Source organism: Gambusia affinis, linkage group LG02 (genome assembly GCF_019740435.1).
Source record: "Gambusia affinis linkage group LG02, SWU_Gaff_1.0, whole genome shotgun sequence".
In the NCBI taxonomy this organism is placed as follows: Eukaryota; Metazoa; Chordata; class Actinopteri; order Cyprinodontiformes; family Poeciliidae; genus Gambusia; species Gambusia affinis.
Window position 1 is genome coordinate 21,056,179 of NC_057869.1, and position 25,844 is coordinate 21,082,022.

The 25,844-nt window shown below is 37.4% G+C and overlaps 1 protein-coding gene across 4 annotated transcripts in view; it reads right to left on the reverse strand.

The window, feature by feature from the left end:
- Window positions 1-408: 408 nt before the first annotated feature.
- The window catches only part of LOC122820063 (protein diaphanous homolog 3-like), a 153,748-nt gene continuing 128,312 nt past the window's right edge, over window positions 409-25,844 (reverse strand). For all 4 annotated transcript variants that reach the window (XM_044097247.1, XM_044097243.1, XM_044097254.1 and 1 more), the window contains one exon: window positions 409-2,131. In XM_044097247.1, coding sequence (XP_043953182.1) covers window positions 1,785-2,131 — 347 coding nt within the window. In that variant the 3' untranslated portion in view covers window positions 409-1,784. The remainder of the gene's footprint in view (window positions 2,132-25,844) is intronic.

Consider the following 25,844-nt stretch of genomic DNA (forward strand, 5'->3'; position numbering starts at 1 on the left):
CCAGTACTCCAGGGGATTATGAAAAGTTAGAAAAAGAACAAAAAAAATCACACTGGAAGACAGACAGGTAACAGATGATCTGAACTCCCTGGAGCTGTGTTGATTGTCTCGCACCATCCCCACCACAAATGTTATTGGAGCTTTACTTGCCGACTGGTGCTGCAAACTGGTGTTCAGTGGTTGTTAGGTTGTCTGCACTTGTTAACAACTAGGAGGTGTTTTGCTGGCTTCAAGCTCCTCAGGGGTTTTTTGGGGATCAGGCATGTGAGGATGTAACTGGTGCTTACCTTCAGAAATCTGTTCCAGAACTACATGTATGACGACAATGAGCAATGTTAAGAAAAAAATAAATAAAAAAAGTACATACACAGATGACATTATAAAAAATATTCATAAAAGGCAAAAGAAAACAGCTTAAATTTTATTGTAAATATTTCAATAAAATTGAAGAATACAGATAAAGACAAAATTATGCATTTGACGAGTAATGACAGAAGGAATGTTGGAATAAAGATAAACGGCATCTTCAACAGCGCTTAGCCAATAGTTCAGCCTTTTCTGCAAATTTAGGTACATCACACAAAAGTTATGAAAAGTCAGACAAAATACAAAAACAAACTGACATTTAGTCTACACATTTTTTCCATTTCAAAATGTTACTTTTCTAGACTTAAATTTCTACATGTCTTATAGTTGTTTTTTATAACTTATTTGAAATCTCAGAAAATTAGAACAAATATTAGAAAACAAAAATGGTTTGAAACTGTGTTGCATTCAATCTTTTTGTAAAAATTCCAAAAAAAGGGAAAAAAAAAGAAATACAAGCTTTGCTCACATTTGACCTGTATAATAAACATTCTGTTCAGCCCAGATTTAAAGAGTTCATAAAAAGTAGTGAAAAATAAAAAAACTCAGCATTTAAATTTTGTATGGGTATACATTCAGTCGACAGGTCAAAAACCAAAGGATCAAGGTGAGATGCATCAAATCAAAGATAAAGTATTTTATTTAAATATAAATCAATATAAACAATAGCAACAAAAAAAATCACTGCGTGTATATAGCACTTTTAGATATTTGTCCTTTTTGGGGAAAAAAGGAAAGAGAAAATCTAGAATATAAAACATTTTGATTATGAAAGAAAATACAGTTCTTTGAGGCTTTTTAAGACTGTGCAGGAATCCTGATTTAAGTACCATTAATGTATAATCATGGCTTAATTCTTTATCCTTTATGTACTTGGAGTATAAAATATATCAAAATCTTAGAAAATAATAAAAGTACAAATATTATAGAAGAAAAATAAAGCGTAAAAAGTTTTTATTACCAAATATAATTTATTGTGTTAAACTGCTCACATGCAAAGGCCAGCATCTAACGCACAATCAAAAAAGCACTAATGTGAAAGTTTCCTGAAACATTGCATATTTCTAGAGTACATAGAGCTGCGGAGCAATGTCACATCTGTCAGTACAAGGCTAAAATTGTCTGATTAATATGTAGCTATGTTGGCAGTACACATATCAGAATCATATTCTATTGAATCTTTTTGGATATAATTATGTTTTAATTACCTTCATGTCATTACGGATTAAAATCTGAGTATTCAGACTCATTACTTTTATTGTACTAACAGTGAGGCGACTCACGCCTCCTTCCTCATTTTAGTAATGTTGGTCCTATGAGACAATATTTTAGGAGAATCCATAGCTTACATGAAAATCAATTATTTATTTATTTTTTGCTGTGATGTAACATTTTCTTTCAGTGATGAGAAATGAATCTTACAACGCTCTGAGTCTGGCCAGTAGAGCCTCCACGTCGGGTTCTCCGTTAGCGTCGGCGGCCGTCTGGAGGACGGGGCTCCCCGCTTTCATTTCTGGCTTTCTCTCAGCCAGCTTGACCACTTCTCTGTCCACCGCCCGCTCCCTATCCAGCCCACGGCTGTGACCCGGAGTGCTTTTGTACTTTTGGCCCACTTCAGAACAGGCAGAAGCCTTGGCCCTGGCTACAGATGGATAGCCTTCAGATTCACTGCGCACCTCCTTGGCAGGGGGAGGTTTTGACGCCGCCGAGCTCGCATTTACATTCTGCCGGGAGCGAGACCTTTGCAAAGGTGCCTTGTTGTTTTCTGTGCGAGAAAAACAAAGGCAAAGGAGTGAGAACAAAAGTGAAGAGAGGAGGGCGGAGCGTGAGGAGGAGGGAAAGCATGACTCGTTAAATGAGTGAAAAGCCAGGGAGGTTAATCAGATTACAGATTAAATTACAAAGAGAAGACGCAGATGAGTGACTAGAAAATGTAGTGACAGTTGTAACGCAGCAAACATAAAAGTATTAGAAAGTAATAAGCACTTTAGCAAGCATGTTGACGTGCAAAATAAATGTTCATGCATACAGTTCTTCTGGATGAACAGACATAAATACAGTGCATATGCACATTGATGAGGATAGATTTTCTGCAGCAGACTGTGGCGTGCAGCCAACTCGCGATGATAAAATGGACATGGCTGATCAATTGCAACAGAAACTCAATAACATAGTATGTTGGCCTTTTACAATCTCCTATTCTCTTTCACGTTTTTCTCACAAGTTGCCCCCGCACCTGGCTCCACCTCCCTTGTTCCCACCATCATCATCATCAATTCTCCTTCTGTAGCTTCTCCGCTCGCACAAAAGTCCTCTCCATCTTTTCTTATTCCTCCACGACATGTTTGGGGGCAGACAGTGGAACAGAGCGACGCCCAGATGCCAGAATCAGACCTGCATTCTGAATTATAATCCCTGTGAGTAGATCTTAGACTTCATCATCAGTATGTGCGCACTGGAAGAGGAGGCGAAATCCATATTCATGTGACCTTGAGTGTGAGACTGAGAGGAGCGGCGAAAGGAAAGGCGCCGGCGCATTTAAAGTTTCCCGAGCCTGAAATGTCTGGCAAACAGGAGTCAACACAGCAGAGCAGAACACAGCGACCCGCTCTGTCAGCCAATCGGTAATGAGTTTGGAGCGTGGCCAGTCAGTCATGACAGTGTGTTTTATGGGCCAAGCTGACGAATGACAAGGAACGTCCCTGAACACCACCTCTGACAAATAAATAAGGATAAAGGGAGCAGAGCCGGGAAGAAGGACCCCAAGTGCAAAATAAGCATAGAAAGCCAACAATCACACTCTCGACATTCACACACACACACACACACAAAAAGCAAACAAGAGGCAGTGAGGGGCGAAATGAGTAGCATGTGTTTACTTTGCTGGTATGACTGAACATTAACCAGAGCTGAAGATTCAATCCTTGGTTGACTGTCTCACTCTCTTTTCGTCCTTTCTTCCTGTTGTAACACTCTGAACAGTAACAGCTAACAATTACTCCCCGCAGTCTATCCGTTCCTAGTTTGCCCGTCACATCCTGTTCCTTTGTCCTCCCTCTAAAACTCTGGCATCTGAGTCTGTCTTTCTTAGCAGCACCACACAAACATTCTTCCTTAACACATAAAAAAAAAACCCAACAACTAACTATCAAGTTCAAAGCTGAAGCTGTGAGAACAATGCATTGTGTTATTAAGTATTTGCATTTTGACATCTCTTTTAAACCAACAACAGGGAAAAAAGGACAGGTAGGCGGATATTCATTGTGAAGAAATTGTAGGATGATTTTTTTATTAGCATGCATTTTAATCTCACTTTCAGGACGTGAAGCAGCCTTAATTATTATCTTTGAAAAACTACAAAATGTGGTATTCTTACATATATACATTTTGCACTTCAAAAAGAAGCAAAAACTGGAAAAATGCATGCTTGAATAAGATGTTTTATCTAAAAACCCATTTTCTTCCTTCTTTTCCTAAAAAGGAATCTGACTTTAGCACTGAAGATGATCAAAGAACTGGCAAGTTCAGTTCTTTCCTCATTCTGCCTGTCTGTGACACCAAACTGCCCCATCCTTTGAAGCTTCCCGAGCTTCTCAACATATGCCTTCATCTAAGCTGTAAAACACATCAGAGAGATGTAAAACATACCTCATCTCACAGGTTGGACTCATTTAACCAACAGCTGACAAAGGGGTGCAAGGGAGAATGAGTCAAGTCAAATTTTAATCAAATTTGCCCCTCTGGATGGCCTTGGGTTTGAACACTAGACCAGCACAGGCTTTCCATAGAACACATGCTGCGACAGCGCGGGCAGCAGAGAAAAGATCAATCTGGTCTCCAAGCACGTTGCACGCATTAAAATGTTCCAATTTAAATAGGTTCTCGCGAACCGTTTCAGTGACCCAAAACACTGTAACTGGCCGACTAACGGAGGTAAGGGCGCTACATTAATCCATATTGAACTGTTTTAAGGTTAATTAGTGATTGCATGAACAACTTTCTAAACCATCCGTCCTTTTTCTGTACACCCTTCTAAACAATTCAACTAAACATTTAGGCACACTGAAGTTTGATCACCTGACTATTTGAAAAAAGTACATTGTAAGCTGACTGCCCACATGGGAGACATAGAAAGTAAATCTTTACAAAAAAAAAAATAAAAAATCAGCTTAACTTTTCTCACATCTTGACCTTCTTATACTTTTTTTCCGATATGCCTCTATGTATGGCACGACAGGAAGTAACGAGAAAGCAGTTTCTAAAAAAAAAATAAATAAAAATAATCGAGCCAGAGGTCCAGATTATTGAGTCCATTACCACTTTAACACATGACTGACAGTTAAATCACAAAATTAAGGCTTGTGGCAGGAAGTCTCGTTATCAAGAGATTGCTAGAAGGGGGCCTGAGTGACTAGAAACACTTTTCAAAATGATCAGTATGGACATCTGATCAGATTTGGAGCAGAAAAAGACAAATTATTTCTCTCACACGTAACAGGCCTGAAGCCCCCACTCTTCCTAAAAAACAAACAACAAAAGCTAGAGTTCTCCATAAATAATTAGATATAATAAAAAGAGTATTCAGTAGAGTCCCCAAGGATGCTTTCTGCTTTTATATATTGACAGCTCTCTGGCGTTTATCTTAATTGCCGTTCAGTTTCAGCTCTAAGAAAAATAATTTGGTGCATGTCCGTGTAAATTGAGCAGGTTTTTCTTTTTTTGTTTATTTCACTTACTGCCTTTGACCAACAGCAGTTATGGGAAAATAGGATTAGCTTTTTTTTGTTTCCTGAAGCAGTAATGGTTTCTTAGAGCTGCAGTTTCCTTTTAAAACCGTTGATAGTTAAGATAGACGAATATTGCATTTGTGTTCTTTTAAATAATTGACAGGATATCTGGAATATGTACTCTAGTCTATGCATAAAAAACAGCATACTGATTTTCCAATATCAACACCCATCTTTACACTTTGAAGTGGCAGTCCATTAGAAAGCTTTTCCTGTCCCATAAGCCTGAGAAAAAGAGCTACGTTCAGTTTTCAAAAAGCAGCTGACAGCACACTCCACATTTCCTTTTATAAGATCATTTGTTCCATTTATATTTGTAGCTTCCAATAATGCAGATGAGCCTGTACTCGTTCATCTCCCTCCACCTCCCGGGTGCTCTCCTCATGTGGAAAAGTTGGTAAGCAGGCAGGAGACGGTGAATTATGCAACAAAATGTGGCTGCATATTCCTCTATGTGACTCAAAAAGCCACACTGCCACCTTTGCAGTAACAATAAACTCATGCATACGACCGGCTGTGAAGAGACTGGAACAAAACAGTCAACAGAGTAGGAAGACCACTATTTTCCAGAGTGCAAACCATAAACACAATGTGATTGTGCTAAAATACCAGTCTATCACAAACTTCAGTGCAACGCTGCCCTTTAGTTTCCTGGAAGGCAGACTTGAGAAGGAAAACATTGATAAACGAGCTGGCAGACGAGGCTTCTCGCTTTCAGCTTCTCTGCAAAATGGTCTTTAAAACTGAGAGTCTCAAAGCCCAGAGCCTTTTACCCAGCGACTGACACTGCTTCTGTTGCAGCAGAAGACAAGTAAAATCTCAAATCAAACAGACATGTTGCAATTCTAAATGGCTTGAAAGCGTCACTGGGAATTTCAAGATGGAACAATAGTGGTTTGCTATATGTCTAATAAGACGGCCTTCTGTGTAAATGTAAAGGGCCCTGTCCTATAGAGAAAATGAAGCATTTGTTAGTTTTTTTCCCTCCCCCCTGCACATAACTGCTGAAGGAAACTCTCATTTTCTCCTTGCTCAGATCACTTGGTCCGTTTGCATTTGCCTGTTCAAATACAGATGTAGATGAGCTTCTCCTCTCCTCTCTTTTTGCCCTCCCTCTCTGTCATCTTTCATGACGATGGGTGTATTTGATCACTTTAAGAAGAGAGTAGTCTTGAAGACTCAGAAAGAGGCACAGAAGAGATGTTTTCTCTCAGAGAAATGACTGACACAACGAGTTAAAGTTAGCAAGATCAAACATATACTTACATACACCTGCCATAAATCAAAACGCAGCTTGTTGGCAATGTGTGTTCAGTGTATATGTTGTCTTTCCCTCCTGCCTTTTACGTTTACAAGTGCACTTGTATCATACAAACAACAAAACTTTAAAGAAACAGCGATAGTTCAAAATATAAATAAACAACTATGTCAACCAGCGATTAAACTGTCAAGTGTTTGATTACTTTTTAATACAACGTGTAGGAAAACAGCAAGAAATTTTCTAAGCCAGTTTTTCACAGCCATAGTTAATATTTTCTAATTGCTCTTTTAGTACAAACTGACAAAAAATAAATAAATAAATAAGAAATACTGAAGGAGGCTAAAATCGGGATAGCTGACATGCTTTCTGCTAAATAAACGTAATAATGGTTATGTTATCTGGTAATTATTATATGAAAGGGATTTTTTTTCTGAAGCGCCTGTTGATAATGTGCAACATATACAATAGTGCAGCCTTAGTCTGCAGCTACTATGTCTGGGAGGATACATTTATCTTTTAATTTAATACTTTCTAGACACTTCAGTGCTGACTCAATAAGAAAAGCAATGATTTAACAACGTGATATTACAGCTTGTGATGATTTTGCTTATTATTTAAACGGGGTGGAAAAAGCTGTATCATCAGCTTTTGTAGGCTCTATTATTGTAGGTTTAAAAATAGATAACTTCAAAAGAAAATTATGTATGGTGCAGCGGATTGTATTATAAGAGGTCTGATGTATTTTATAAAGGAGGGTTTTTTAAGTTAATTATAATAATACATTGTATTCAAGAGCCTTTGACTTTGATGCATTTAAAAGTTAAGTGTTAAACAAAAATCTGACTGTAAAAAAATACACTCAGATTTTACAAGATAGAAAAGCTTTATGTAGCTTAAAAATTTCGTTCACCAACTATTTACCAAGCTTCAAAATAAAAAAAACAAAAACACAAAAAACAACTAACTGAAATGATTAAATAAATCAATTGAGAAAACCTAAATCCAAATAAAGAAGCATCTTGTGAAATCATTTACAAGTCTCCAGGGTGGCTGAGGAGAGATTTTTTTTTAACAGCTTTGGCAACATTTCTTTAGTTCAGTGAGGTGTGTGGACTCATCTCTTCACAACCTTCATTCAAAAAGGTTTGGATATGGACTTTGATTGGACCAAAATGCAATGTCTATGAATTGTGTTGCTAACTTTCAATCACTGATTTTGTAAAGCTCTGATCTGCCGATATAGTTTTTGGCCTTATCTGACTTTCCTTTCTGATTTCTCCTATCAACAACAAGAAATCAGTTTTTTCCACTTACTGTCTGAATTTAAAATATACTGTCTTAATAATATGTTTATGGTAAAATAAAATATTATCTCAAAAATCCCTAATGCCTATAGAGCTGTCTCTTTAGCCAAAGTCACAGTCTTCTTTTAAAGTGGATGTTATGATTTTTCCTGGTTCAGCTTAAAGGTATCAGTGATGTTTGATTTGTAAAAATGCCCAATACTGTAACTGAGCCCTACAACACAGTAACTTTGATCATGTCAGACTGCCATCACTAGTTGAATTTTCTGCGAATCTCAAATGCAATTCACTGATACTCTTTTCAGTCGCTCTTTAGTAGATTTGTTGCTGTGCCTGGGATGATTAGCTGGTAACATGATACGACTTCACTACTGTTTGTACGATTAGTACAAGAAAAACAGATGCAGCGACTAAATGGCTCACTTTTATATTCAGACTAGAAAAAAAATGCTTGAAAGGAAGAAAACAGCCTAAGATAACCAAACAGCCTTAACTTTCGCAGCTTTGATGAATGGTTGTACAAGTTCAGACAACAGTTGGGAAACCAACCTCATTATTTTGTCTAAAAGAATGAAATTTTATATTTTGTGAAGTTGAAAGCGAAGGACTTGCACGTAAAGAAAAGTTACATTTTGGTTTGATCTCTAAAGTTAAGCATTTGGCAGTGTAACGAAGCAAGACTTCTAAGAGGTAAACACTAGCAGGCAGCTTGTTAGCATTCCTGTGTGTATCCTGGGTAGGCCGGCTGTAATTAAAGATCATTATGGGGCAATGCAACAATCACTGAAGGTTTGTCCCTTGTTTGTTGGTTGCAGCCTGTTGTGTGTGTGCACACTGATCTGTCTACAGCCTCTGTCACAGAGAGAAAACATCAAATGGGATTAAACATGAAGAGAAGCAGAAGGCACTGAAAGGTGAGTGGAAAGAAAACAAGAGGGGAGGAAAAGTAATAATTAGGAAGAAGATGACAGGGTGGACAGAACCAACAGCCCAGAGACAGTGGCATGATTCGGACTCAATGACTATAATTTGTTCTAGACTGAAGTAAAGTAAAAAAAAAAAAAAAGTGAAGGTGTTATAAAGATGGAGCAGAAGAGAAAACAAAACAGGCTTGGAGGTGGATTGCGGAAAGAGAAATGTCGCAGTCCCTCTGGGTAATGTGAAAAACAGCACTGTTTTAGGCGACTGAGGTGTTCTTTGCTCTAATGCATGTCAAAGTGTTATCCTTTGTTAAGTTGTGATTTAACACCCACTGTTCTTGTATTCTTTCTAACACATTCAACAATCTCAAGCGCTTTTGTGGATACACAGACAACACAGATAAAAAGAATCTGCAAGAAAAAGAAATATTCCAGGTGACTTGGAAATGTGAAGAGCCCTGCGGTTTAATTAAAACTTAGGAAATTCCACTTGACAACAGAAAGAAGTCGCTTACATTCCTTCTGCTGCTTTCAGAGGCTTTCATTTAGAAGGTTTTTGGATTGGTTGCATATTTGACTATGTTTTCAGTAAATAAAAATAAACAAAAGAAAGAAAACATAGGCGGCAACAAAATTTAAAGTTTATGCAGTCCGAATAATTATTGTATTTAATAGGATTTTACATATAATGACGGTAATATGTATTCCAAAAAGTATTAGTTAGCATTTTTTAAAGACTGATTTAAACACAGTTTGACAAAGGTCAAATTCACTTAACTTATTAAGAAAAGGCAACTTGTAAATTTGCTTTCACAAAAACAGACATTCAAGGAAAGACTAACCCCGTTAATACAGTCTGGGAGAGTTCTCTGTAAATATAACACTAAATGATCACTGAAAGTTCAACATAAAGCCGCAAAATGTTGAGCGATACATCAGTGATCTGTGACCACCATGAGTGGAGTCTGTGTAAGTGGCTCAGAAGAGAGAACGGCCAGTGGTTGCTTGACATTTATAGGTCACCCTGTGACTACAGCCTTGTAAGAATTTTCTTAATGGATATGACAAAGACCTTTGCACACAGAAGTGTACAGACAAAACAGAAGACATCTTCAATATGTCATATTTGTTTAACTGCGTTATTTGAGAAACTGTGGATTTAGGTGCGTATATACAGAGGCATAACATTTGGACCGCTGGCTCAAAATTAAATGATTTCTTTTTTATTATTTGCGCTATAAAAACAGCTCCAGTCAGTCAGTACATGCAAAGAGGACATCTGGGGGCTTTCATTTTTAAATGGTGCTTTGGGCCCTCTGGGGTTTGAGGTGGGGTCTTTGTGGATTAGGTTTCCTTCCCACAGATGTCATCAAGTCCTGTAACATTGGTATCTGGGGTGATTGGAGGCAGGATAAACATCTCAGACTCTTTGACATCTTCTTTGAGCCACCTCTAAGAAGTTTCAGCACAGCCCTCTTCTGCCCCGGCTGCTGTTACACTGAAGTGTTGCTGCCGCTGTGTTGGAAATAGGACCGCTCTTCTAAAAATGTGTCAGCTTTTCCTGACAGGACATAGTGCTGCAACAAGACGGGTAATAACTTAACTGAGGCTATAATGCAGTGTCTGATTTGTTCATCAACGTTAAAAGAACAGGGCATTACTAGTGTTGTTAGAATAATTGACTGCTTAAATCCAACAAGGCAAATCTGTTGGATATGAAAACCCGAGCTCAAGTCCTTTGGCTGAAAGTTTGAACCTGAACCTCTGTACACCGCAGCCAAGCATGGCATCGCATTAACACGCCTTGGTGGACCCAATGCTGCTTTCAAAGCAAGCCTGCATTCCTGCTACTAGTACTTCTACCATGTACACATTGGATCACACTGCCGAAGACACTCAGAGGAGGACAGAAAACAGCAAAGCCAAAGCTGATGAAAAACTTTTGTTTCATGTAGCCAAAGATCAATCTTTTGACCATCAGGAGCTAAAGATATGAGAAAACATGATAAAAGTAGTTCCCATGTTCTGATGGCAGAAATAGATCAATACAACTAAAATCTCAGCAACGTAATGCACACCCAGAACTAGATTAAAAAAAAAAAAGAGTAAATATATTATGTAATTATTTTTTTGAATAAAGAGAAAAACATGATCATAACACTGCACTATGGCTACAGGCATGAATAATCTTGGGAGAAATAAGGACTTTTAAATTAATCTCAAGAGAGCTACATGTCACTGCGAGATGCAAGATTAACAAAAGGCCATGGTCAGCAAACCTGCAAATATCAACTTTGCATTCACTGGTGTAAAGAAAGAGGTACAATTCTTCAAGGAGCACAAATTACTTTGCCTGCTTTACAAAGTGGAAAGACACCTGGCAGATGGTTCCTGCAACCTAGGCTCTTACTCCCGCTTTAAACTAATTATTTCTACATGCAGGGTAATGGACTGAGAATGTTTCTTTATACAGGGACATCATCATTTCCTGGGGTCTCTCATCTCTGTTTGTTTGCCGCACACACACAGAAAAGCAGACATCAGACGCAAACATAGCAAGACAGCCTGACAGACACACATCACTGCATTGAAGCATACACACACACACACACACGCACGCATACACACAAAACACACCAATGTGGTCTACTCCCAATAAGCACCAACTGTTTCACAGATACAGGTTTAGAGAAAGTGCACTCTGCTGCAACTGGCATGAATTAAACATGTCTTGGTTTCAGGCTCCGCTACCTGTTGTTGTTGTTTGTGTGGTTACTGCTGGTAAATATCCCCAGCAGTCGTAACCTAATGCATATGTATTTCCCCTCGGTGAGTTCACACTAACTAAGGATTTCTATCAGCCGCTTTTCAGCTTTTCTCTTGCAGTGTACACCTGTCACACAAACAGTGAGGAAAATATTGATCCTTCACATGCCTCCAGTCTCAAAGCTGCAACTCAGAAAGACAGAAGCACACATTTCTCCGTTAGCTTTCGATCAGTCAGCTCCAAGAAATAATAAACTTGTTGACTGAAAGGTTTATGAAAAGCATGTCCAGAGGACTGTGTCTCATTATGCGCAGAGGCTCACTGAAAGGCAGGGAACACTGTTAATTTTTTGGGGGGAAAAAATCTGAATCCTTAAGACAGTTTTAGAAATGTTTTTCATAATGAGCACCAACATTTTGAATATGGTCAACAATAGTTTAGGACATAAAATGCATAAGGAAATTCCCAATAATAAGATCAAGAAGAAAATGCATCTAAATAAACATGCACCAATAACTGGTTTCGAGATAGAAATTAGCCTGCTATGTGCAAACACTAAAAATCTTTAAATTAGTATTTTTTCCTTTATTTCTGAACATTTTGGTTACAGCTTCTTATTCTGAAGTAGGGGGAAAAATATTCTGAGAGAAGAATAAGCTCCACTTCATCATACCCTTCTCAAACAGATTATTGTGCTTATTATTTTTTTAATAGGCTCTGAGTCTATGTGGGGATATGCTTACATCCAAATAGGCTTTTCATCTTTATGTTTCATTCTCACTTACTTCTTCATCGAAATAAATACCAGTAGATATTTTAAGTTCATATTGCTCATTCCTGTTCGGTGGCACACTTCTATTGCAGATGTTCTATTGCAACCATATGTTGCTTACTTTAGACATTTTCAGGGAAATCACTTAAGAATATATACAACTTTTATATAACCTTTCCTGCACATTGTTCTGATCACTTTTGGAATAATATGTTTCTGCACAGTGTAAAGCTAATATGATTAAAATGAAGCCCTAATAACACTTATTTAACACTTTGTTTAACCTGTAGAGCTATTAAACTTCATAATGTTTCGTGAAGACTTTGATGTAGATATCTAATAGTTTCATGTCTAGCTTAACTTAAAAACAAAATGAAGAACATTTAGTCCTGCTGCCTCATCTTGGTGGCATTATTTTCAAACCTCAGGCAACATGTGCCGATTATCCTCAGTCTTTACAGTATCTGCTGATTCAATACTTCTACCTTCAATTGAAGTGTTTTATTGTTTGTCTCTCTTATTCTCTGAGTTTTTTTTCACTGCCATTGTTTGCACTGCCAGCTGAGGGGTTGTGTTTAACACTCGGGCCGACTCTGACAGCTCTCAATATGCAGGGCCAGTCCTGCCAAACAGACTTATGAATTCCAAACAGCCTGGAGTCATGCTCCATATTTCATTGAAGTTGAATATTTAAAAAGATCAACCCACTCAAAACCCTATAAAACCTATCGTTCTGGGGCCTTGTGTCCTAAAAATAAATCGCATCTGCCATATCGTATTACAGACAGCCACATCAGCCACCATCTCTTAAGCATTTTCCTCTCTGTGTTCCCTTTTCTCTCTCTGACAAAACCCATCTGGTAACCAGCCTGTCTCCATCTACACAGGTTTTGCTCTTTCAAAAAAACAAAACAAAAAAAAAGCAAAAAAAAACAAAAAAACATGCACCTCCTTCTGCCTCCTTTATATCTTTCACTTCCCCTTTCTTTTGTTCTGTCTGAAAATCCAAAGTTTCTTTTTTCTTTTTGCTGCTACTCATTCGTCAGCTGTCCTTCAACCCCAACTCTTTGTACAGAATTACAGACCACCAGCACAGATGTGAAAAGTACTCCATTTCGTTCAAAAAACAAAATGGAACTTGTGTTGCAAAAAAAAAAAAAAAAGTTTTATAAAATTCATCTACATACAGTACAATTACTTGAGACAGACTGCTAATGACATCATAGTATTCATCAGATCAAAAAGCGCCATACATTAATATAAAGAAAAAGATCACTCTGTCAAAATGTAAACTTTTAACAAATGTCCACTGGGCGTACAGTAATTTGGATGCTTGGATAATTTTGACAGCTTTTTTAGCATTAATTAATTAAGATGCCATTATTTTAAAACCAAAAGTTACATGGCTCTCTATGTCATTACCGACTGCAGAAACTTCAATTCTGACCTCAAGCATTGTGATTTCCATGTCCCTCCACTCGTCCTTTGAGGCTATTGTTTCCTGTGCACCACTCTGCATCAATGTTTGTCCTTCCACTCAACTTTTCATAAACATGCTTGGAGCCTTGGCTACAAAATTCTTAGCCAGATTCTTTAGGAACCTTCGTTAAATTATGCTTTGTCATGTAGCGTACCGTGTTCCACCCGGATCATTGTTTGTGGTGGGCAGCGCTCTTACTTCTGCCTATGAGTTGTTGTGAAGTGCTAGCAGCATGGCGTTGAATTGTGCGGCGCTTTGTGAGAGTTTGGGGACAAATAAGGATTGTTAAAATTTTGCGGCGCAATGGCTGGAGTACAACAGCAGAGGAACTGCGTCGGCGTGGTTTTGAAGCGAACGGTAGAAATGGCGAGAGAGAGAGAGAGAGAGATTCCTCGATTAATCGTAAAAATATTCTATAGAGTACTCAATTACTAAAATAGTCTTTTACAACAGCCCTAAACATTTGTGTATGAAATTCTTATCTTTACATTGTTTGTTATTTTTATTAGGTTCTTAAATGTTTTTGTACTGAAAAAGCATATAACCTAAAATCATATGAACACTTCTCCAAAGCCTTGGCCAATATGGTGCCTTTATTACTGAACAAAATGGCCTACGAAGTGATCTAAACCCTTTTGTGAGATAAACAATAAAGAAATGACAAAACTCTGATAAATAAAGCATACTAATGTCCCTTCACGCATTGTCAGTTGCCTTCATGTTTGTATATTGTGACTGCTTCAAGAGTTGAAGCCCTATTGCATTTTGTGTGCAAACTTTACTGTGTGGTGGTGAAAATTTAAATATAAATGAACAATGGAGACATCTATGAAGACTCCATCTAGACATTGTTCTACAGAGCACAAAAAAGCCTTTTAATCCACGGACTAACATGTACAATATGCTAATTTTATGCTTCCACTTCATCTCAGATTTCATCTTTGATGAATAAACATGACACACACATGCAGAAGCCTGTAGGCAGAAGGATATGCATACACCCACCCAACAGTTGGCGGTGGAAAAAAATGCGATCAAATCAAACCATATCAGAATCAAAACTAAGAAAAAGGCAGAGCATCAGAAAAGAATGGAGCAAAACAGAGCGATGATGACACTAAATAAATAACATTATCATAAATCTGGCAGATCTTTGGATGGGCTGCTACTTTCCATTCAACAGTTTGAGACATGTTAAAAACAAATGCAGATCCATACAGTGGGAGGGGTACAAGAAGGGAGGAAACACTGCACACATTATGAGAGAACAGAGAGCATCCACAAGCTGACAAATTTAATTTGATGTTGTTCCTGTGTTTTGTGCGGAAAGCAAACCCTTTCCGCAGCTGCCTCAAACTAAAAGCCACTACATATATAATTGTGTCAATTCAAAACATAAGCAAATTAGTGTGGACAAATTATGATCTTCTTGATTTTCAAATTAGGGGAAAAAAAAAAAAGAGGATCCACACTTCTAAACAACCAATCAGAAACGCATTGGTCACTCTTTGAGTTTTTCTAAAATTCACTGAATGGCTGAGGGGCTCCAAAGGCTTTCTCTGCCTCTCACCCACAAAGTTTGGTGCTGCCCTGGCATCATGTTGAGAATCAATCCCCAAGTGTTATGTGAGCGCGAGCATTGGTCTGTCTATTTGTTCTCAGTGGCTTGATTCTGTGAGTCATCAGAGAAAAGAAAGAAAACTCACATGGCACTGCCACAGTGCTTTGGGCTAATATCGCTATGCTCTCCTGCAACCGTTGGAGCTCGCTGACATATCAATGCAATTAGAGTCATGGCTGTGTCACAGTGAAGGTCAGCTAGCACCACTCAGACTAACAGAGAGGGGGAGAAACAGAGAGACAGCAAGCAAGCGAGAGAGCCAGGGAGGCAGGCTCAGATGAAACAAATTAAGTGACAGGGCAGCATGGCTGAGTTTAACACTGCCTCTGTCCAGGGGCTTCCTTCTCCTCCAACTCCCAAGAATGGGCTGGCAATTAAAAATACATGCATCAGTGATCTACATTGCTCTGTGTAAGACATATAATAATACATTTTCAGAAGACGCACACATCTGAATGGATAAAAAAAAAAGCTTTTCATGAGTCTGAGCAGCAAAATATTTCTTTGAATCCTGTACACTTTTGTTTACACTCAAGAAAATCTTTAATCGGTCCAGTAAATTAATGATGCTGTGTAAATATCTTAGCAAAGGGCGATGACTTAACCCATTCACCTCAATAAGATAGAGAAGAAAGAAGCACTTGATCACACATCCTGGTCATCTGCAAGAGAGACAGCAGTAAGCTGTCACAGAGCTGTTGATGAAACTGGACATTATTGATTTTAATCAATATAGCTGTAAAGACAAGTCCGCACACTTTGCAGGAGGAGCAGCATTTAAACTGTGAAATTCCATTTTCCAGCGAGTTGATGGCAAACAACCAAGAACTGTCTTTCAAGCTGCAGCAATGACCTCAAGGTAAAGGAGCCAGCACAAGGTTGGTGTCGTAATGCAGAGAAAAACATTCCTATCTATGGATAATAATTGAATGATGCCTGTTTCAGCCGTGATAGTTTTGCACAAAAGCATCTTTTGCAGGTCTAGGTTCTTACGATGCATGTGACATCCATCTTATCACTTGTGAAAGCAGGGCCCCGCAGGGCCGGCAGATATCCACGCTCCCCTCAGATATAATTTATGTCTCGACAGACCATAGAGGCTGTTGCAGTGGAGGACAATAGAATATGTTAAAACTGTAAATGGCTGGCAGGGGTTACAGCCAAGGGTTGCAACCTATTCAAAGCTCTGACTCTGAGAAAGAGATAAGGATTATAGACATATATAATAATAAATGCGTTAACAAGCTGGATTGGGAAAAAGTCCTGCTGACCATGCACGCAAATAAATAATTCAGCTTCAGTGTCTGCATTGACTCACAGAGATTCTTAAAGCAGAGGAGGAACAGAGCCATTTGTGTGCTTGATAATCATCTTTCCCAGACTTAGTCACGTGTAAAATTCCCTTCTAAAGTTTTTTTTTTTTTTTAGATAAACATTGCTAATGAATTGAAAGCCAACCTGTGTCTTCACAAACGAACGCACACATACACACACTGACAGAGTGTTTCATGAAGTGAGATCGATGTGCATAGACCTCATGATTAAGATGCAACTGTTTCTATTTTAATTGCTTGAATTAGTGGGAAACTGGGAGGGAAATAACTGAATCAATAGATGCATTTCTGTATCGGAAAGATCTAGCAAACTTTTAACTTCTTTAAAATAGGTAATCATGGATGTTTTCAGGGTTTCCACTTGAGCTGCGCAGTTTATTGAATGGCAATCATCATCCCAATTTCCAAGAATTGCCTCAATCCAATATTTTTGGATATTATATTTTAGCTGGCCTGAATGAAATTCTACGTGCTGCTAATATGTATTTGCCTGTTGGAAGAACTTTCATTTTCCTCAGTGCCAAAACTGAATATGTATTTGTTGTGCCTTAGATGTTATTGCTCACCATGGAGGTTGAAACATTGTGATGTAGGGAAAGCATCATATATTTGTACAAATTCTCCTTTGTTCTCTTTCTTCAACAATCAATTTTCTAGATTTTTCAGTTAGTTTTTATGACATTATGGACACTTGAATCCAAAACATCTGCCTTGCTCTGTGTTGTTTATGTAGTTTTCTCTGTTGCCCTCATTTAATATTGTGTTAAAACTGGCTTCTGGACAATTTTAGAATTAATTAGGTTTTATTTATTTTTCATTTCTTATTAATCCATCTTTAAACAAAGATGAAGTCAAATAGTTTTACACACAAACTTTTTTGTTAGTTACTCAAAAAAAAAAATGTTTAAAGAGTTGGTTGCTACCTAGTTTGTGATACTGCAGATCAAATAAAATAATTGTAGTCTGAAATGTAAAACATAAGATGTGTTTTTCTGAAGTCTTTTAAGAGATAAAATATATAAAATGGTGTGGCAATTCAACATTTTTTTTCCTGATTAAGATTTTTCTTTTCCATACTTTTAGGTAAGCACTAAATTCCACACTTTTCAAAATTGTATAGCAGTTATGAAATTTGATCCTTCTTTGTTTTTCAAAGGTAAACTTGGGTTATTGAAGGTTTAATTGATTATGACTTTTGGTCAAAAGTAAAAAGAAGAAAAAAGGTATCCTTTTTTCAAGTATGCATGAAATACAAAGATGTTTTTCATAGAAATGTAAGAAAATAACCCTTTAATGATTATTTGTTTTCTTTAATCAGCCAATCAGGTGAACAATCGCTCGGTGTGAGACATTAGAACATAAAGGGGCCGCCTGCAGCAAAATTCTAGTGGTAATTATCACATTCTACTGCATTCAACACACACACACACACACACACACACGCAAGACTAACTCAATAACAAAGGAGAAGGGAGGGCGAACAGTAAATAACTTCTGAAACGGCAAAGCATCATAACAGCATGTATCACCTTCTGTTTGAAAAAAACAAGTCAGCTAAGCTTTGGTGTTCTTTTTTGCTCCTGGCATTGATCAGACAGGGAGGGAAAGACAAGGTAGTGAAAGCACAGCTTATATGTGCACGTCTTTTGAGGAGTTTGTTTGTCTGAAACTACTTTATTATAATTGAGAAGAAAGAAATTGCTATATCCGTAAACATGCACATACATTCAAAATAAAGGTAACAAAAACCCCTAATACATCTCAATTTCTTACAATGCCACCATAAACAAAGGAAAACAGAGCACACTATATAGCTACTGAGCAGCAATATAAATCAAAAAGCGTGTCTTTAATTTTATGAGAAATAGGTTATAAAATATAGAAGAAGTACTTATGATTATTGGTAAATATATCTAGTATATGTAGGTAAAGGCAGAAACCTCAAGGAAGGTGGCAATTACTTCAACAACATCATTAAATGCAATAAATCTAATTTTGCCTTGTCTTTCTGTACGTTTCTAAAACTATAAGACCTTTAGCATATTGGGTTCTGTAATCCGAGTTTGTTGTAGCCATCTGCCACAATGAAACTCCAACAGGCTTAATTTCTTATTGGCATGCAAAGTTAAAGCTCATGACACTTAGAATATTATAGCCAGTTATTCTTGCCACTGATACGCTGATACTATGATGAGGATTTATTTGCGGGATATTGCGCAGCCCTAACGTGGATGTCTGTTATTACTACTGAAACACCAAAGGGTCTAGCGCTGGTAAAAACATGTAAAATAATTTAATTGATTATTAAACCCCTGCAGAAGCAGATATGAAAAATTCAAAAGACTTTTGGGTGGGTAAAAGTCAGCTGCGAAGAGAACATAAGGGCATAATACATGAGAGAAAATACCAGCAAGAGGTAGTGGAGAAAAAAATCAGATGGACGTAAATGTGTGTTTTTTTTCTTTTTTCTTTTTAAACAAACTTACAGCAGTTACTTGTTGGTCTGGTTACTCCATAATGTATAATCTACGATCATTATGTGGCGGAAGATCATTCAGAGCTCATTAACTACTTTAATTGTGAAGTACAATATGTTAATTGAGCCAAGGTAATGACTTCACAAGTGTCTCAAAGAAAGTCTCCACCTTCTACTGCTAGGGGAGCTAGCTCATGTAGCTTCACTTCAGTGATTACAAACCTGCAAATATGCTCTTTTTTTCGCTTCTTCTTGATGAGTCTTTTTATCTTCAGGTTAATTGAAATGAACAGATCCATTCTCTGACGCCAGCAGACACTACTCATTATGGTGATCCAGAAAACTGATCTTCTGACTACGAGACTTAAACAATCAATGCTGCCTCCCACACATTCAGACACAGAGGACGAGGCATACATGAGCAACAATGATGAAGAGATCACTTGTATGGAGCTAAATGACTAGGTACTGAGAAGAATAAGCTGAGACATAAAATATCCATGACAATAATTACAGTGGTAAATGCTGCAATGGTTAGCCACAAGTGTAGGCAACCCTACTGGTTGTTTTGAACTGGTTCTAAACTTATACTGCTGTGGCATGGTAAGTCATATATCTCTATTTTATACATCTTATTTCATTATTATGCTTGGGACAGATTCCAATGATGTAAATGAACAGAGACTTATCAGTATTTGCATAAATGTGAATATGAAGGGGGCCACACACTGTCCTGTGAAATAAGTGAAAATTGAATGTGGTGCGAAATAATGTATAAAACTAAAATTGAAAAATAAAAAAGATCTTTCAGCCAGGGGTTTCTACATCAGACAGGTTTGGACAAATAAAATAAAATAGATTTGGCACTCCAATGAGCTCTGGTTACAAGGATCTGTAGTAAGTCAGTTGAATTTAAATCATAATAAAGACAATACTGGATCTGAGAGTTCATAAAGCATGGATTATTATTATAATTATTAAGTCTTTTTAAGCACAATACTTCAGTGTTTTAATGTCATAAACATATCAAACAAGGAAGTGTATTCGAAAAATTAAAAAAAATACCAGTTGTATTTATGTATTTCTTTTTAATTACAGTTGTAAGTTTCAGACTACTGGCCACCACCACCTCACAGAGATATAATTTAAGCTTTGACAGAAAGTCAATTAACAACAGAGATGTCTTATGTTACTAAATAAAAAAATTAAAAAAATCAAATGCTGACTTTAACCTAGTAAAGATGCAGTGGTGAATACTCAAAATATAATAAATCCAAAGGAATGCAAAACTGGTAGAATGTTTCTTCAGAGGCAAATTAATGTTTTCATCTTAAAAATGTCAAAGGATGAAGACAGGCGGTCTTTTTAGGTCAAGTCCTAAGGTGAAAAAACCCCTCTCTCATTGAAGGAGTTTGAAAGATCCTCTTTCTAAATACAAACTGTATCCTGACTGATAATCAAGCTGATTTTTTAGTTTATTTTTTACAAGCCTGTTCTTTTCCAGTCTTTATTAACATTTGTTACAAACACCTATTCAGAAACAAAGCCGGGTTGTTCTCATCACAGTCTACACACAACACTCGGCCGAGGCATGCAGTTCCTGCCAATAGACGCAGCCTTGTAAACAGGTAGACCTGGAACAGAACCAGAGCAATCAAGCCAGAGACCTTCTGAAGCAGGCTGCTGTGTGGCACCGGTTGGTGGCTGCTAATGGTTCATTGCCTTAGGTGGGTGGATTAGGAAAAAAAAAAAAAGCAAGAGAAATAGTCTTTGTGGAGATCATGTTTTCCAGTCAGCATGCACACGCTCACTGCTGTGAATAAAAGATGGCATAGAGAAAAGAAAAGGAAGCCGGAAGAAAGGGCATTTGGAAAGGAGTAATATTTTTTTTTTCCATCTTACACAGTGACAGATGCAGATTTTCTGATTTGATTGGACAAAATAAAGAACAAACATGCATTATTTTATGTATGCCTGCATACTTCTAAGGCAGTGTTTACTTTACAACAAAAGCATGACACCCAATTCGTAGTACATAGCTAAAACTCATTAATCTATTACACTCTATCTCAGTTTCATTATGCCCAGATTACATGACTTGTTGAACTGATGTTTGAAACAGATGTACACATGCAGGTTTGCTGTCGTAAAATGGCCCCAAGACACAGACGATTGTACACAGACACACATCATGCTAATGTCTCCTCCTCTGTGGCTCCGTCTCAAAATGCTGGTGGCATTTTATACTGGAAGACTGTGACGAATCTTGACAGTATCTCCCTTGTTACTACTCCCTCTCCCCTTCTTTCCCTCACCCCTTATCTGTCATGCAGAAGGTGTTTCGGCAGCAAATGGGCAAAATGCCATCTGGTGCATAGGCTTTGGTATCTGGATAAGCTTAAAAGATAGATGGTGAGGTTTTCATTGTTTGTCAAACCGTAACTGTATCGACTGGGATATAAATATCCGAGTTCAATTTAAGGCAGTAATTAATTGAGAGTTTAAGCAGAAAGCTAAACTCACGAAAGCTAGTTTAAGCTAGCACAAAAGTGCATAAAAAGGAATTAACATTATCTTGAGCGAGAAGGAGACAGCAGGATATGACGAAGAGGCAAAGGGGTAAAATGGAAATAAGTTGCTACACCTATTTCATGTGAAAATCCCACACTTTATTATTTTGAAATATAAAATTCAACAGTTCACCATGAATTTTGAATTTCACCATGAAAAAAGAAACAAAGATGACAGGAGATCCAACTTTCAGGTGATAGAAGGCCAAAAAGAGCCTTCTATCACCTGTGAAATACAAACATTTTCTATATATTGGAGAATACTGAAAATAATTCCTGACTTTTCCACACTGTGTAAGAAGCCTGAGGGTTATATGAATGGCGGAAACGGATGGGTAAGGAAAGGAAAGAGAAAAGAAAACCACAGAGCCTGAAGAGTCACAAGGAAGCAGGAAGAGAAGAGTGGAATTTATTTTCACCTGTCAACAGCATTTAGACCTATAAACACATACAAAACTGCAGCTTCGGGGCGCTGGGACAATATTGGTCATGCTGTGAGTGGTTGTGTGTGATGGATGATTCATCACATTTCTTCAGTTTGTCATCAGGGTGTTGGTCATGTCAGACCCTAAACTGACCCTAATCCTCCATGAGAAATCCAAGACTTGCGACTTTAATCCCTCAACACATGGCACAAAGGTAAACGTTTGCCTTAACGGTTTTAGAAATATAGTACTATAAAGGAGCTAACTGATATTAAAAATCTCAACTCGCACTGTTGCAAAAATAGTGAGCGAGGATAAAACACAAATAAAACCTTGGTGGGGTAAAAAGCTATTTGCGAGTGAAGAAAAAGAGGGTAATAACACAGCGAAATAACTCAATTCATCAGCTTTACAGTTTCTTGTAAATGCATAATGCCCAAAATGTCTGCACTGAACTACATTCTCACATGCAAATATAAGATGAATTGCCTTTGTGAATATGCCCAGAGACAGAAAAGATAATTTTTACATCTACAAAATCATTTTTTTCCCCCATTTCTAGAAATTACCGCTAAAATTTTAAATCTGCAGTGTTGTCCTCCCTTTACAATGTGGTCAATTAAGATCAGCAGAAAAACCTGAAGTTCTCTGTCAAGAGAACCATCTCTCTCTGTGTGTGTAAGAGAAAGAGAGTATCTGACAATTACAAGGACATTTGAGAAAATGGAACTGCTGGTGTTTTATATCATTTGTCATCAGGGTGTCAAGCAAAGCATGCATTTGTGCTGTGTGTAATGAACAATATGCAAATCCTCATTCAGTTTGCAGGCACTCTTGCTGACTAGAATGAAAGCAGCTGTTAAGCAGTAATAAAATGAGATTCTAATTCAACCGCCCCAGGCCAGAGATGTGAACAAGGTACAATAATGAATTGATTACTATCAATAAAGGTGTTTCACAGTTGCTTCTTGATGTATATGCTGGTAAAAAGTCAGTAACAAGAGCATTTCTAAAGTGACATGTATATTCCTAACGTATTTTATTGACAAATTTGCAAAAAGCCTCAATATTTTAAAATGTTTTATTTTTCTTGCCATTCCAAGGTGATTTAACTACCTTGCATTAAATAAACAACAGATGTTAATTTAATGCACTATGCAATCACTGACAAGTTTTTTGTTCTGGTAGACCTACATGTATGTGTGGCCAGCTGTCTGTATCTTCAACTGATAAACCATGAAACCAAAAGAGAAGGAGAAAGATGCTGCAACAGGGAGACAAGGAGGAGGAGAGTAAGAGAGAGCAATGCCTCACATGCCTATAGCCTGCCAGTTTGGCTCTGCAAGACAGTGACCTTGTTTGCATGATTAGTAGAACTACTGAGGCGTGATTGGCCTTGTAACATTATTCTCCCTCTCCTGTCTTCCTTCCTGTCATCTCTTATTCATCACTCTTGCTTTCCTTCATTCCCTTTTTCCTCTTTTTGGCCTTTGTTTAAAAGGGGTTTGACAAAATGCTTCATTTACACAATTGGATATAAAAAGACACTTAAAAAGAAAAAGATTTATTTTACTTTTTTTTCCCCAAGCGGTTAAGATAATATTTTATTTCTGGGCAGAACTGGAATGCTTCGCATATAAATATGATAACATCGGTTTGGTGTACCAACAGCTGAACCAGGGATTTGCTGGATCTTGTGATAAACATGGTTATCATTGGAGGTGCACTTAGAGTTCATCTTACCCTTCCATTCATTCATTATCTATACCTACTTATTCAAGCAGGGTTGCAGAGGAGCTGGTGCTCATCTCCAGTGGTCATTGGGCAAAAGGCAGGATAAACCCAGGACAGGTTGCCAGACCATCACAGGGACACTTAAACAATCATGAATTTACAGAGTCATAAATATGGGCAATGTTGCTAACTCGTCTTTTTCTGAAACTGTTGACTATAATATTTTAATTGCAGGAAATGGATTATTTGCCTTGCCCTAACTGATAAATATGACATTTTTTAATTACAAGTCTCAGCGTTTTGTGTTTTCAAAACAAACACTGCCCAATGCAATCTCTTGAAGGACAGCATGCTATTTTTCTTTTAAATACAAAAGAATCTCTTTATATTTGTCAGCGAGGAAAACTAGTCACACAAATATAGAAAATTTCGTTTCCATTTCTTTTCAGTCATTGTAAATCAAGTTTTTTCATTGACATTGTGATTGAGATGGAACAGCTCTGACCTTAAGGTAATCATTTGAGATGGGCTGATACAGACAGAGTCAGGTGAAGACATTTGAATGACAGAGGTAAAATGGTGGTTGACGGGCGACCAGTTAGGGGGTGGTTTCAACTGTCAGCTCTGTCAAGATGGGAATAGGAGCAGGACGAAGGAAAACTCTGTGTGGGTGTGTGTGTGAATGGGAGACATTGTGTATAAAAGAAGGAAAGTATACTAGGTAAGCATGTCAAGAAAACAAATGTAAAAACTTTGAAATGCAAAAGTGCTATATTAAGCTACAATCGACAATAGATTTTAGTTACGTAAATCATGTTTTTCTAGCAGTGAAGTTAGTATCATTTTCTCAAATCATTTTTGTGTTTTTCAAAAAATAAAAACAAAAAAAATTGGCTGCATATTAGTACCTCTTATTGTTATTGTGGAAATGAAGTTATTATAAGAACTTATTGAATTTATCAGGACAAATTCAAAATCTTGTAAGATTCCCTGATTTCAACAACATAAATGAACATCTCTAAGTACCATTGGATTCTTTGTGGTCTTACCAGTTTTTCAGTGTGGCTATATCAACATCATCTAAAAAAGTGGGGACTATTTTTATCTTTAAATCAATTCAGCTGTACAACAGGAGGACATAACAGAGCTCTGTTGAAAATGCCTTAACAAAAGGTCCTTGCACTTGACCATAATTATGTCAATAAAGCACAGCTCAGATTTTTACAAGGTTCTCGAAAGCTATGCCGTTTCAAAATATCCGCTAATGAAACAATTTACTGCCTTTTACAGAAATGTCTATTATTTGATAAATAATCATTTGTGGAGAACAGTAATTTCACTTCCTTGGTATTTTACACCAAACACACATTCATCCACACACACAGTGGTAGCTTTTTGTCTGGACAGCAAGCTCTGTGCCAACTGTTTAATGAACATAGGCTGGCATACCAACAAGAGCAAACTCTGGCCCACACCACTGTTTGACAATTAGCTACATCCCTGTGTCTCCACAGGGATACACACATGGACCAACACACACTTTGAATCAATAGCCATACAGGAAAGAGGATGAGTAACAGTATATGAAGAGTTAATAATGGGTTTATTCCCAGCCCACAAAATACTTAAAAATGTATTTGTCTTTCTGGTTGTCCAGTTTTTTGCTTTACAACTAACTTTGCTCAACTTGTTTCTTATGTCTTTAATACTATTTTCTCATTACAGCCAGAGGCTTAAGGAACAAACGTCTCTTCTTTTTCTGATCATAATGTTTTTGCATGTTTCTGCCTGTGTGAACTATTTGTGTCTTCTCATTTTGCTGTCACTATTCTTTTGATCACATACAGGTACTAGTCAAACATGACAGTGAAACTAATAGGTTTTTTTTAGCTGACAATGTCTTCCTCCATAGACATAAAAATAGGTAAAAGTCCACTCTAAGTCAGTTACGCAGACAACATACCAAGATGTTCTGATAATAAATTATATATGAAAAGGACACAAGATTGGATCAAGCAAAATAAAAT